The sequence below is a fragment of the Arachis ipaensis genome, chromosome B06, assembly GCF_000816755.2.
Source record: "Arachis ipaensis cultivar K30076 chromosome B06, Araip1.1, whole genome shotgun sequence".
In the NCBI taxonomy this organism is placed as follows: domain Eukaryota; kingdom Viridiplantae; phylum Streptophyta; class Magnoliopsida; order Fabales; family Fabaceae; genus Arachis; species Arachis ipaensis.
Genome location: NC_029790.2, coordinates 4,645,339 through 4,661,071, shown reverse-complemented (window position 1 = coordinate 4,661,071; position 15,733 = coordinate 4,645,339). Strand labels below are relative to the sequence as shown.

The 15,733-nt window shown below is 31.1% G+C and overlaps 1 protein-coding gene across 1 annotated transcript; it reads left to right on the top strand.

Annotated features, from left to right (window-relative positions):
* Positions 9,209-12,141, top strand: LOC107645479 (putative disease resistance protein RGA1). The gene has a single exon (XM_021103780.1). It carries the CDS (start codon positions 9,315-9,317, stop codon positions 11,895-11,897), a length of 2,583 nt encoding a protein of 860 aa, XP_020959439.1. The 5' UTR covers positions 9,209-9,314; the 3' UTR covers positions 11,898-12,141.

Genomic DNA, 15,733 nt, shown 5'->3' with positions numbered 1-15,733 from the left:
TTTTGGTTGAGTATGCATTGTTTTGGTTTGCTTAACTGCTTAACTCTGCTTATCTGCTACTTGTTCTACTTGCTGTAATTGCACCTCTATCTGTGTTTTCCTTACTTGAATTGTATGTGTATGTTTTTTGAGAGACCCCTCTTAGCGGAGGTGTGAGGGGGTGTTGTTTCACCGGTGATTTTCGGAGGATTGGAGGAGACAAAAAGTGAAGTGCTAGGCTAAAGTTAGATTTAGAACTTGAATACCTTAGATAACTTACTTAATTTCTGGTTTAGTTGGATCTTTAAGCTAACTTCTGAGTGTCGGAGTTTTAGGAACGCCTCTGGCTTTCCTGAGACCTTTTATATTAACTATGCGGACACCTTTACCATACTGAGAATCTCTGGTTCTCATTCCATACATATTTCTGTTGTTTTTCAGATGTATGTTAAGAGGCACCTCGTTGAGCGTCTGGAGTTCCTGTGCAACCGAAATTTTTTTTTGGGTTGCTGTATTTTGTATTTATGCTATGTATATAAGTATATAGATTCTCCTCTGTATATATTTTATGTTTGTCCCTCTTATAGGTTGATTTAGAGAAAAAAGTATATATTCTATAGTTTGAGTTATATTTTGGATTGTATAAATATATATAATTACATACTCTGGCTGGCCTTAACTTTGCAGGTCGAGTCTGGAGCTTGATATCTGTATTTTGGAACTCCGATCTGTATGTTATGTTTTTAGCCTTCTTTTGATCTCACCTATCCATTTTATGATTAACCTTGCGAATGTGACACGATTTTCTATTTTTGCTTTTGCTTAGATTTTTCTTCAAGACTCCTAATTATAAATTCTTTTAACTATATTTATGTATGTATTTTATTTTTAGATGTCGTAATATATCACTACCTCTGCTTTACTACTTAAGTGTAAGACTCTGTGTGGTAGGGTGTTATATGAAGATTTTTTTATAGCTGGTTGATTTTTGTCGTACTATATTTTGTTTTCACAGTAAACAAAATTAGTTTGTTCGTATCTTGTGTAAATGAGATACACGGAGTTCGTTCTTTCCCACATAATATGTGTGCATACGTAATATGTTAATCTAAATGTGTCTTATCTCGTTTATAATGTAAATAAAATACACTTATACTTATCTTATTTACTCTGTAAACGAAATAAATAATGTTACAAAAATCAATAAAAACTCTTCAAATTACCTATTTTTATAATTAAAATATTTATTTTATTTATCTGAAATCAGTGAATAATATCCTTCTGGGTTCACAAAATTTTGTAAATGTCCATTGGAGTGTATAACACATAATTTGATTCATGGTTGGAGATTTCACATCTAATAATCCAATATAAAAAAGGAAAAGTTCAATGGGTCATGCTATAATTATTTATCTCTTTGTATTAAAACAAAGGATTTAATTTTAGTTAAAATGTGCCCATAGTATTCATACGAATAATTAAATAATAATGAAAAAAGAATATCTATTTGTAACTCAGTCTTTTGAAAATAGCCACCACTCAAATAAAGATTCCAAAAACAACATTTTTTAAAGACGCCTACGTGGCAAGATCTAAATCATACATTCTAAAGCCACACTTTTCACTACAAAACACTTAAAACCATGGCTTTTTATAAGAAAAGTGTTACCTAATGGAAAAAAGTAAATTAGAAGATTTAAGAGAAGAAATAATTAAATTATCAAAATTAATAGATCAAAAACTAGTGATTTTAACTAATGTTAATTGTAATGACACCGAATTCTTAAAATCAATACAAAATGATTTTTCTCAAAATCTTTATTTTACTATAAGTTTTATTGAAGGACTTCAAAAACCTGAAAAAACTTATATTTCACACGAAATTTCTAAAAAATGTTACCATGGAAATGATTTCCCACATCTTTATCATATTTTTAACCCACAATTAAATTCTATAGTAGATATGCTTGAAGAAATATTAGTATCCATAAAATTTCAAAGAAATAAGGAAAAAGAGGAACCTAATATAAACGAAATTAAACAGATATTAAATAAATATTTTCAGAAAGAGAATCCCAAAAGAAGAAAAATTTCAAAATATAATCAACATAACAGAATTAAAAGTAAAACCACCATTGAAATTATGAATATTGAAGAAAAATTAGAAGAAGTTACAATGCTTTTTAAACAATTAAAAATGGCTCAAAAAAATAATATTATGGAATAAGAATTTCAAATAGAAGAAGAATTAGTAAATTCTGAAAATATAAAAAATGAAGAACACATCCTAGATTATTCAAGTGATGAAAAACCAGCAATTCCAATACAAATAAAAAATGAAGCTGGAACATCTAAGGATAATCAATCTCAATTTAAATGGGAAACAGGTTTTGAAAATTATGCTTTTAAAAAGGGATTTATGAATAAAGATTCAAAGTACACAAAAATACCATCAAAATACGTTCCTAAAATCCAGGAAATGGAAGGAGAAAGAATGCTCGATTTAGACTGTAAAAAGAATGAAAAAGAAATTTTCGAGAACTGGTTGAATTCCTTCTTATTAGAAACCTTTACTAATCCAAAACTTAGTGAATTGTCTGGAGGAGATATCTGGAATTATATAGGGTTTCATACTAAAGAAACTGTAAGAGATTATATGACATCAATAGAAAATCAAATAATAGAAGAATTAGCAACAAAAACAACAGTTTATGATAAGATATTACATATAATGTTGATTCTATATAAAGAATTTTTTGGAAAAAATATTATAGATCATAGACAAGAAGTTTATAATAAAGAATATCAAGAAGCAAAAAACTATTTAGCTAATATTCAGATATATGATTTATGTAATATGGAATCTTATACATGTGAATATAGAATACATTATTATAAATTAAAAGAAAAAGATAAAGACCATTATCTTAGTATGTATATAACAAAACTTCCATATCCTGCTAATGAATTTATAATGGGAAGATTTATAAGAGAAATAAATAGAGGGACAATTGAAAATAATTTTGGCAGAGCAACCTCTGCAATAAGAGAGGAAATAAAAGAACGTTGTATGCAAGAAGCGACTCAAAAAAGATTTGCAAATATAATTAGAATTTGCTGTCAGGATAGTGAAGAAATACCTTAAAAATATGGTCTTAATAAAAATTTTCAAAGAAAAAGAAAATATCAATTTATAAAAAGAAAATACTATCCAAACTGGAGAAAAAAGAGGTATTTTAGAAAAAAAAATAACAATAAAAATAAAAGACAAAAAATGACTATTGTCCAAATAAAAAAGAAAATTGTAAGTGTTGGTATTATCAGAAAGAAGGACACTATGCAAATGAATGTCCAAAAAAGAAGGATAAAAAGGACCTTACCAAACAAATAGAAATTGCTAAGTCTTATTTTATAGAACCATTAGAAGAATCAGATGATAACTTAGACTATATTTTTGAATATGTCTCAGAAACAGACTCAGAGACTGACCAATAATGCCACATTTATTACTATAAAAATAACAGAAAGTTTATAAATGCTTTCATAGATACTGGAGCAACACAATGCTTTGCTAGTACAAATATAAAACTTGATTGGAAAAAATTAAAGAAACCATTAAGAGTTAGAATAGCTGACAAATCAATACATAAAATTGACCAAAAAGCAGAGATGGCTGAAATATTTATTCAAAATTATAGGTTCATTGTTCTATCTATATATATGTTAGATTCTGGAATGGATTTTATCATAGGAAATAACTTTTTAAAGCTATATCATCCATTCATTCAAGAATTAACATATATAGTTTTAAAAGCTCCACACGATTCTTCAATAAATCAAAAATCAAAACGTATAAAAATACCAACTACTACTATAGATAAGATTTTAAAATTTAAAATATTTTCTATATTAGAAACATGTTATTTAAATTTTCAGATAAATATTCCAAAAAATAATCTTGAAATAAAAATAGAAGAACTTTTGGATGAAATTTGCGCTGAAAATCCTTTAGATATTAAAAATACAAATAAAGAATTAGTAAGCATTAAATTAAAAGATCCTACAAAAGAAATAAATGTTCCAAATAAAATTTCTTATTCCGCAAGAGATAGAGAAGAGTTCTCATTAGAATGTAAAGATCTTTTGGAAAAAGGAATTATAAGATTAAGTAAAAGTCCTCATGCGGCTCCACCCTTTTATGTCGAAAATAATAATGAAATTAAAAGGGGAAAACGAAAAATGATAATTAATTATAAGAAGATGAATGAAGCAACTATTGGTGATGCTCATAAACTTCCAAGAAAAGATTCTATTTTAGAAAAAATCAAAGGAGCAACTTGGTTTTCATCTCTTGATGCAAAATCAGGATATTGGCAACTTCGTTTAGACGAAGAAACAAAGAAATTAACTGCTTTTACTTGTCCAACAAAAGAATCAATAAGTGTGTTGCTCTATGAATGGAATGTATTACCATTCGGATTAAAACAAGCCCCAGGTATTTATCAAAGATTTATGGAAGAAAATCTAAAAGAGTTAAATGAATTTGTTTTAGTTTACATTGATGATATATTAATTTTTACAAAACAGGATAAAGAAGATCATCTTCAAAAATTATTAATAGTTTTAGAAAGATGTAAAGAAAAAGGATTAGTTCTTAGCAAAAAGAAAGCAAGAATAGCAAAACAAGAAATAGAGTTTCGTGGATTAATTCTATCCACTCAAGGAAAGCTAAAACTTCAACCAAATGTTTTAGAAAAGGTAAATTTATTTCCTAATAAAATAGAAGATAGAAAACAATTACAAAGATTTTTAGGGTGTATAAATTATATTTCTGATCAAGGATTTTTAAAGAATATAACAAAATACACTAAAAGCTTATTTCTAAAAATAAGTACTAAAAAAGAATGGAAATGAGAAGAAAAAGATAGTATGCAGATTCAAAGAGTCAAAGAATTATGTGAAAATCTTTCAGAACTTTATATTCCAGAAGAAAACAACTACTTAATAGTAGAAACAGATGCTTCAGACATAACCTGGTAAGGATGTCTAAAAGCTAAGAAAGCTATAAAAAGTTTGGAATAAGAAAAAGAATCACTAGATTCTAAATATTCCCCAAAGGAATTACTTTGCAGGTATTTTCAGGGATTTTTACTCCAACAGAACAGAGATATACTACTCATGAAAAGGAAACTCTAGCAGCAATTAAATCTCTTAAAAAATGAAAAATTGATTTACTACCCAGAGAATTTACATTAAGGACAGATTCAAGTTACCTAACAGGTTTCATATGATATAATTTAAAAGTTGATTATAATCATAGACGATTGGTAAGATGGCAATTATTTTTGTTACAATATCCAATAAAGATTGAATATATTAAGAGTGACAAAAATGTTATTGCAGATACATTAACAAGAGAATGGAGTTCGTCTACAACGCATTAGATCAAGAAATTCAAAAATATGAGCAAGAACTCGAAAAATGCAAGCATTGTCAGTAAATAAGAACACAGATCCAATCTCTCAAGAAGGCTATTGAAGCAATGAAATCAACACAACAAGCGAAACCATCAGAGTTCAGCCAGCTAAGCATGGTGGACAAATCAGGTGAAGAAAAAATTTCAGAAAATATAACAATTGTTGAAATTATTAAAAAATCCACCCAAGATAAAAAATATTATGTAATTTATAATGGCCCCATGAAAGGAGTATATGATGCCTGGGAAAAAGTAGCACCATTTACACATCAATCAAGGATAATTCATAAAGGAGGATTTTTAACACTGGAAGAGGCAAAAGAATCTTTCAGGGAATATGAAGCTCTTCATCCAGAGCAAACCCTAAAAAGAGCAGATAAAGCTCCAATTCAAGCCCAGAGAACAGGAATAATGAGAAACATTCCTACAAGGGCTGAAATCAAGGAAAAGAAAAGGGTCTGTAAATCAAATCTCAGAAAAACCCTTAATATAGTTCTGAATTGGACTGAAGAAAAAAGGGCAATTTTGGGATATTATCCTATTGCCAAAGAACAGCTAACAAAGTTGGTTATCTTTCCAGATGCTTCCCCATCTGACACTTATCAGTTTTTTCAGTATGAATTAATTGATACAATTTTAATTTTTAATGATCTAAAAATTATTAGTGAGTTTTCTGTAGGATTCGTTGATGCAGTAAAGAGATTTAAAAATATGATTGACAATGTAAATCCAAGGGATGTATCCCTAAAATTTACAAACAGTCAACCTATTTTTAATGAAGAAGAAGAATGCTTGGTTCCAGCACACCAAGTAATATTCATGTCCGTCTTCCCAGAAAATTTTCAACCAATTGATCGAATTCAAGATTTAACAATTTACAGTCATGAAGGAAGACTAGCCAGCACATTAGCAAGGGTCTTTGAAAAAACTCAAAAAATAACGAAGGAATCTCACACAATGATTAATTATAAAAGTAGAAATACTCTGCTTGTGTCCAATAAAAGAAATGAAATTGAAGAAAGAGAGATGAGACTCTTGGTGGAATTTGAATCAACATTCTACAATTTATCTGGACTTTTAGAAAAGCTCCCTGAAGGGATAAAGAGGAATCTCTGCTATTTGATAAAAGACAGAGAAGACCACAAATGCCAGCTATGTGCCTCAGAAATATCTGAAGAAAGCAATAATGAAACGGAATCAACACACATGATAAAAGAAGAGGACAGTGCATCTGAAGCCCACATGATAAAAGAAGAGGACAGTGCATCTGAAGCATCCCTCAACATTATTGCATAATGACGTAAGCGCTTAGGTCATAAAAGCACCAATAATGTAGCTGGTGCAAGATAATGACGTAAGCAATGATGTCATAAGAAGGGTAAGGATGAGAATTGTCCATCAGACCCAACCATTATAAATAGATTGCTTAGGTAATTGTAGAGGTATCAGAAAACAGAAAGCAGAAGGCTAAGAGTACTCATATGCTAGGAGAGCAAGGAAGAAGCTGCCGAGGCGATTCTGTAGTCTGACAAAGAATTCCCTTAGGGAAAAATAGTTCTAAACTCCCCTCTAGAGTTAATATCTACAATCTCTCCTATGGAGATAAAAACACCTTATGTAAAATATACTAAATAAAGGAAGTTTTTTTCCAGAAATGTACATCTTTATCCTAGTCTTTTAGTTATGAATTATTTAGAAAGCTTAGAATTAACGGAAGAATCTGATTATTATAGATTAACTGCTTTATTAGATAATGAAAAACAGGTTGTTCTAAAAACAGAACTAAATCTCAAATCAAATAAAAATTTTAATAAACAAAATCTTTTAAAAGAAATTTTTAATAGAAAAAATATAATATACTATGGAAAAATTCAACTTGAAGCTCCTATCAAAATAAAATCTGCTAATGGAGAACTTGAAATAGCTTTGATAAATGATGAAAAATTGAGAAAATAGATTGAGAAAATTAAGGATCAACAAAAAAGATCTAAAATTGGATGGATTCATATTAGTACCATACAAGTCTTAATTAAATCTACATATATGAAAGGAATTAATTCACCAATAAGTTTAGCAATCTGTGACAAAAGAATTACTGATGACTCAATAAATCAAATAATTGAAATTGTTCATGGAAATTCGGCAAATGTAAATGTTAAATTTAATGCCCATCTTGGATATGCTATACCTTTATCAACTGAAAATCTTAGAAGATCTATAAGTTTAGCTTATAAATTTCATAGAAAAAGTTTAATGGAATAAGATGATGAACCATTTTCAATTACATATACAATAAATTATGCTTTAACAAATAGCCATCATAGTATAATATTTAAAAACAGAGAAAGAATTTATGTCGATGAATTATTTCAGAAAATTGTAAAAACAGAAATACCAAAATATAAAGCTATTGAAAACCCAGTTCTATTATTAAAAGAACCATCAAGGAGATCATCAAATTTTCAAATAAGAGAATCTAAAATTAATAGTCCTTTAAGTTTATCTAAATTAAAGATTAAAGAGGAAAACTCTGAAATAAAAGAATTAACAAAAAAGGTCGAAAAACTAAATGAAACCCTAAATACTAAATTATGACAATAAATAAGGAAGAAATATATGTAACTTATCAAGATAAGAAACAAGAGCTCTTTGAAAGAGAAAATCGTTTGAATTATTTGCAGTTTTCTGAGATAAATCAAAGAGTATTTAAAGCTCTAAAAATAATCTATAACAAGTTAAAAAGAGAAGTTGAAGAGCTAGAAAAATTAATAGAATCTCTAGAAAATAGTGATGAATCGATGATAGAATTTGCAGAAATTCTAAAATAAATAATGTTAAACAAAACTATTTTTAGGAATTATAATAAGATTACCTAATTCATGAGGCATAAAAAGATTGAAAAACCAGAAAATAAAATAAAAAAGAAAAGAGCGAAAAAATTAAAAAATAAAATAGAGGAGTATAAAAGAGAATTAAATATAATCTTCAGATCGAAATTGATGACCTTATAATAAAAAAAATAGAAATAAGAATAAATATAAACAAGTTAGAATTAAATTTAAGAAATTTATAAATGCCTAGAAAACCATATTACGATTATGATAGAAATTAAAACAGAATTAAAAAACTATAAATATGAAATCAGAATTATAAATATACATCAAGGACTAGTAATAAATAATCATATAACAAATACAAGAGAAATTGCAAAAATGGTTAATACTTTAGATTATGAAGTTGCAAATTATTTTTATCAAAATCCTTTGAATAAAGCACCACCAATTGAATCTATACAAATTATAAACTTATTCGAAGCAAAATATGAAGAGATAGTAGAAATTTTGAAAGAAAAATTAAAAGAAAAGTCGAAATTGAAAAATTGGTATTAGAGTCAAGTTAACGATTAAGGGTAACACTTTCTCTTTAACCAACACTTTTAGTGATACGCTTTTAAATCAATAACAACTACAAAATGGAAAACGTCTTTACAAAAAGATGAAAATGACAACTTTATCGTAGTGTACACCTTTGAAAATACATATATAATGTTATGAATTGTGATATTAATTTAACATTTTTTAAATAATTTGTTTAACGAATATTTTAAAGACACTTGAGTTTGCTTCATGTGATGATGGCGTGTTTCCGCCAACTACATCAATCTCTTAATATGTGATTGGTCAACTCTTTAAACTTTAGTGAAATAAAAAACTACATTAGCATCCAATGATCCAAGAAGACTTTGGATTTTAAAATTTGTAATTCATAGACTTCGCTGCTATAAAGATTGAAGAGTCTGACTGTGTTTTTGCATTCACAACTTCTGCATACTCTCTCATATTTTCTTAGATTAACCATCATGGCTGAATCATTCATCTTCAGCATTGCTGAATCACTCATAACTAAGCTTGCTTCTCTTGCATACCAAGAAGCGTCTCGGGTGGTTGGTGTCTACGATGACCTCCAAGAGTTGAAAAGCAGTCTCTCATATGTGAAAGCTGTGCTGTTGGATGCAGAGCAGAAGCAGGAGCAGAACAACGAACTGCGGGAGTGGCTGAAGCAGATCAAACTCATCTTCTATGATGCTGAGAACGTGCTTGATCAAGTTGACTGTGAAACACTGCGCAAGCAAGTCATCAGAGACTACGGCACTCCCAAGGACAAGGTAGGCCGCTTCTTCTCGAGTTCTAATCCACTTGTGTTTCGTTATAAGCTTGCTCTTCAGATCAAAGATATTAGGATGAGATTAGACAGAGTCGCGGCTGATAGGGATAAGTTTGGGCTTCAAGTAATTGATTTTGATAGGCGAGTTGTGCATAGGAGGGAAATGACTTACTCCCATGTTGTTCAGTCTGATGTCATAGGAAGAGATTATGATAAAGAAAAGATCATAAAGCTCTTGATGGAACCGAGTCTTGACAACAATGTTGGCTCTAAACATATCTCTGTCATTCCCATTGTGGGAATTGGAGGTTTGGGAAAGACCACTCTTGCTAAGCTTGTCTTCAATGATGAAAGGATAATTGACTCCTTTCCGTTGAAAATGTGGGTGTGTGTGTCTGAAGACTTTAATATCAAGCAATTGATTATTAAGATCATCAATGCTGCTAGCAATTTTGTTTCTACTGGTGCTCTTCCGGGCCACCAAAATTTAAAAGAATTAGAGGTTGAACAATTGCAATATCGTCTAAGAAACATGCTTGTGGGTCAAAAGTTCATCCTGGTCTTAGATGACGTATGGAATGAAGATCGTGTTAAATGGGTTGAGATGAGGGATCTCATTTCAGTGGGTGCTAAAGGAAGCAAAGTTATAGTCACAACACGTAGCCAATCGATTGCTTCGATGATGGGTACCGTCACCTACTCGCACCATTTAGAAAGTCTTTCTCCCGGGGATTCATTGCATTTGTTTGTTAGATGGGCTTTTAAAGAAGGAGAAGAGGAAAAATATCCAGAATTGATAAGGATTGCAAGAGAAATCGTGGAAAAGTGCAAAGGAGTTCCTCTAGCGGTAAGAACATTGGGAAGTTCACTATTTTCCAAACACGAGAGACAAGAGTGGGAATCACTGAGAGACAAGGAGATTTGGAATTTGCCGCAAAAAGAGGATGATATCATACCTGCACTAAAATTAAGCTATGATGAAATGCCATCCCATTTGAGGCAATGTTTTGCTTTGCTCTCCCTTTATCCAAAGAACCTTGAATATAATTCTTTTGAGGTTGCTTCACTTTGGGGGGCAGCGGGTTTGCTTCCATTGCAAAGCCAAGATAAAACAATGGTAGACGTTGCACACCAATATTTGAGAGACTTAATGGCAAGATCTTTTCTTCATGACGTTTTTGATTGTGGCACCTTTTATGCGTTTTTCATACATGATTTAGTGCATGATCTTGCAGTATATGTTGCCAAAGATGTGTGCCAATTGGTCAGTTCAAACACTCAGGATATATCAGAAAATGTCCTGCATTTGTCTTTTGTTGAGAATGGTTTGCCTTACAACTCCATCAAGCCAAGCTTACAAGGTGCGAGAAGCATTCTGTTTCCAGTTGACCATGTGGGAGCCAGTGAAGCTTTCTTGAATGCATGGGTGACAAACTGCAGATACCTGCGATATTTGGATTTAAGAGATTCTACATGCGAGACTTTGCCTGAGTCAATTGGTAAGTTGAAACATTTAAGATATATTTCTCTTTGCAATAATAAAAGAATAAAGAGGCTCCCTAATTCTATTTGCAAGCTCCAAAATTTGCAAGTCTTGGGTCTCGATGGGTGTTCAAATCTTGAAACTGTACCGAAAAAGTTAAGAAAGTTGATCAGCCTGCAAAGATTGGAGATAACCACAAAGCAATCTATTTTGCCAGAGAGTGACATTGCAAAGTTGAATTGTCTTGAATTTTTATGTGTCCAAAATTGTGATAATTTAGAGTCCTTGTTTGTTGAGACAAGATTGCCTACACTTCGAACTTTGCAAGTTAGTGACTGTGTGAATCTAAAGTCTTTGCCACTTGATACTCACCATTTCCCTCAGTTAGAAACTTTGTTAATCAGCGGTGTTGCCAATGAAGATTGGCTTCATAGATCAGAGGATACTAATGCTGTCTTGAGGTTAAAAACCATTGTTCTTTCAGAAATGCTAACATTGCCTCATTCTCTCCAACAATATGCAAGCACGTTACAAACTTTGATGATTCTAGGTTGCTACGAGCTGGAGGTACTGCCGGAATGGCTGTCGAATCTGAGTTCTTTGAAATTTCTTATTATGGCCAGTTGTCCGAAATTGATGTCTCTTCCCAGTGATATCCACCGTCTAACAAGTCTCCAAGTTTTGCGAATCATAAATTGCAGAGAGTTATATGGAAAATACGAGCCGCAAGTTGGAAAGTGCTGGCCCATGATATCTCACATCAAGCATACTGACATTAGGAAGCCATGGGAGTAGCTAATGGAAGATGAAGAATTGTCTTGACAACCCGGATTGGACTCAAAGTGCCTTTTGTTTCTTCATCAGTTTTCGTAGTGTGTACTATTGTCCTTGTTTTGTTTTGAACAATATGCCTTTAGTGATTTTTTAATGTTCTGTATGTTCTTTTGTAATTCAAGATGGTAATTCAACGAGTCTGATTTAGTGTTGCCTCTAATGAGATTCTGTACAAAGTAGAAATTAAGTTACAATCTGACATGCATGCATGACATCATCTACTTGCTGAAACATATACATATTTGAGAAAATAGGGTAGCACATGTAACTGAAATGGTGGAATTTCTCAAGAACTTGGATAGCATTTTATTTGGTGTGATGATTACCAGGTGAGTAGGTGCATCGCAAAAGCATAGCAGCACAAGCACAAACACATATGACAAGTATTTCAATGCTTTATCTTTTTCCCATTATATTGCACCGCTTCTACGAGCAAGCCTTTGTTCTGAAATTTTCTGTTTGTTTTTTAAAGTTCTGTACTACTCTTTCAAAGTTCAAACTTCAAACTTCAAACATCTATATTTACGCATTTTGCTAGATTGTTGTATTACCTATTGAGTATTGGCAATGGTTTCTGAATCTAAACCTCTTGATTGACTTCAAATCTTTATCGATCATTTTGGAAGAGTATGTTAATTGATATAATGATACTTAAAGTAAGCAATTAAGGGTGATAGGGATTTTATAAGTCTTCTACCGAGCAAAATATTGATTAAATATAAAATAAAAATAAGATAGAAAAAGAAAAATTGATGCTGACAAATATTGTAAGGATAAGATCAATAGGATGAGAAAAATGGAGAACAGAATTGGTCAAAACATGAATAATTCAAATACAAATGCTAACAACTAAATTTGAGTAAACAGTTAGCATTGATAGTTAAATATTGTGAAATACTGAAATTTATGGATAAACTAGAATGAGACCCGCGCGATACACGGGCGGTAAATTAATGATAGTATATAATAAATATTAAAAATGGCTATGTTTTGTAGAATTAAATTAAATATGTGTAAACTAAAATTAAATTTAAAATGTGTTTTGTTTAAAATAATTTGTAGTACAAAAGATTTGAATGTTGGAATTGTACAAAGTGACATTTTTATTTGGTGGTTTGATTTTTGCATTTGTTTTGGTCGATGAATTTAGTCTCCTTATGTGGCACTAGTCGTCCTTTTTCTGTTGTAGATTCTTGTGAAGGCATATTCTTTATAAATTGTTGAGTTGTATGCACTTTCTATTGTGTTGTTTGTCCCATCTTTGCATGTATGTTCTTCTTCTGAAGATGTGTATTGAATTTGTAAAATTTTCTTTCTCCTTAATCTCTTGATGTGCATGCAGTTTTTCAATGGCATCTACAATAAAAGGAACAAAAATGTGTATAATTTTTTATTAAATAAGTTATTTTTAATAAAAATAATTGAAATAGTATAAAGTGAAATTACCTGTTGATATTTTTTTTTGACCCACTCTGTCAGACAATGTCTCAAGTATTGCAAATTTAAAATAGTGTCAGGAAAATATTCAATTTAAACATACAATAAATATGTTTGTTTTGTACTTTTTCATCTAATATAATCATTTCTAAGTAAAGAAACTCTTTTTTATTTGTGGGTGATATTGTCCAAAGAATGATGCTCCATTGAGTAAGTTTGAGATGTTGTGTAGTGCGAAAATAAATTTTTTGTGCTAAATTTGATGTTATTTGAAGAAATAGTGATAAGAGACTTATTTAAGTAATTCAAATAGTATGGAATTTGAATATTTGTAACGTTAAATTTATTATGATTAATAGATTATTATGACATTTGTAACATGGATGTTTATTATTGATGGTTATCAGTGGCTAAGAGAAGGGGGTTGAATCTTAACCCCCATTTTTCGCTTATTAACGCTTGCTGGCCTTTGAAATAACTTCTGGAGACATTTTGCTTTTTGTCTCGTACCTAGCCACGAGACTTTTTCTTTTTATCTCGTAGCCAGGCAAGAGATATTTTTCAGTTTTATCTCCTATGCAGTAGAAAGAGAAATAGAGTAGAAGAGAGAGAGAATCACACCACGAAGTATCCTGGTTCAGCTGCCAAGTGCAATGCAGCTTACATCCAGTCTCCATCACAACAATGATGAAATTTCACTATAATCATCATGATTACATACACCAATTCTCCCTAGAAACTATCCTTCCTATCCGGGACAAGTCCAGAATCTAACCCCAATCCTGAACTTGACTTGGTCACCTACCAAGCTTTCAACTGCTAAGTGCTAACCCAATTTACAAGGGGATTCCCACAGAATCATGAAACACAACATAGATGTACAAAGGACCTCTAGGACATCTATGAATTTTTCTTTTAATTTTGTATACTCTGTCTTTTTCTGCTCTATGGCTTTTTCATACAAACCTCACTGTTTGCCTTTTTTCTATGAGACTCAAGACTGACAAAACTAAACAGAAAAATCATTATTGTCAAACTCTCGAGTTAACTCGTAAACTCGTACGAGTTTACGAATTTAGATATGGAATCGAGTTGACTCGGCCATAGACTCTATCCTGAGTAAACTCGGCTAGACTCGGTCAAACTCGGATAAACTCGTGAGTCTAGGACCAAGTTATCGAGTTTGTGTTTTTCTTTATTTTTACTCAAAAAAATGTCATTTTGAAACAAAAAAAAACACTTTTTTTATTAGGGTTACGATAACACTCCCAAAGAATGAAAGAAAACTCACTCACAACTCACTTTCTCCATGTTCTTTCGCAGTCGCCGTTCCCTGTCGAGCTGCTGTTGTACTCCTGCGTCTGCTACCTCTGCTCTGATTTGCGCCATTGTCTTTGTGAATTTTACCTATGTTGCCATCTGCTTTGTATTTCTTCACATCTCCACTATCCGCAACTCCATCGTGGTATCACCGTTCACGAGTTTGACTACTTCTTCTACAATCCTATCTCTGCTCTGGTTTGTGCCGTCGTGAAAACTATGACTCTTTGTCGCCATCGTTTCGTGCTGCTGCTACCCCCTTTTCTTCGATCTGTTGTTGCTGGGACTTTGCCCCTTCTTTTCTTCTGTATCCTCTATTTTGTGTATGCCTTTTGCCCTTTCTTTAAGCATTTTCTTCTTGATTTAGTTTTTTTTTTCTTTTTAAATTTTATTGCTTCTAATTTTAGTTTATTGCTTATCGTTTATGTTAAATGGCCAGATGGTTCATCCATTCATGGCTGATTAGTAATTAATTATTTTGATTAGAGTAAATTTAATTATTTGATATTGTTCAATATTCAATTAAAGATTTAGTATTACAGATTTAAAATTTTTAATTTTGTGTGTTCTATATTGTATTTGTATAAGAATAATTATAGAGGATTTGAATGTATATTTTAAAGTATTTGTTATAATGTATGCTCCTATTTTAATTTATTATATGCTTTAAGATTGATATTATTAATTTTAAGGGTTAGAATTGAGTAAATATATATATATATATATATATATATATATATAACAGGTGAACTCGTACGAGTCTACGAGTTAACTCGCGAGTCGAGTCTAAGTCAGCTCCACGAGTTTACTTAGACTCGCGAGTTTGACAACCTTGAGAAAAATACAACATGAAACACATTGAAGGATAAGTACTTCTGTTAGCTTGGGTAGCTATGAGAACTCTGTGCTTTTCAGTTTTCACTCTTTTCTCCTTGCTTCAAGCCCTGGCTGTTCTCCCTTATTTATAGAAGGGGAAGCCTCCAAGGTTGAAACTGTTGAACCGAGCCAACTTCTTCTTCTTCATGCAAAAACCGGTTCGG

Excerpts from the sequence above, each read along its gene's own strand:
- LOC107645479 (XM_021103780.1), top strand. The coding sequence starts at position 9,315 with ATGGCTGAATCATTCATCTTCAGCATTGCTGAATCACTCATAACTAAG.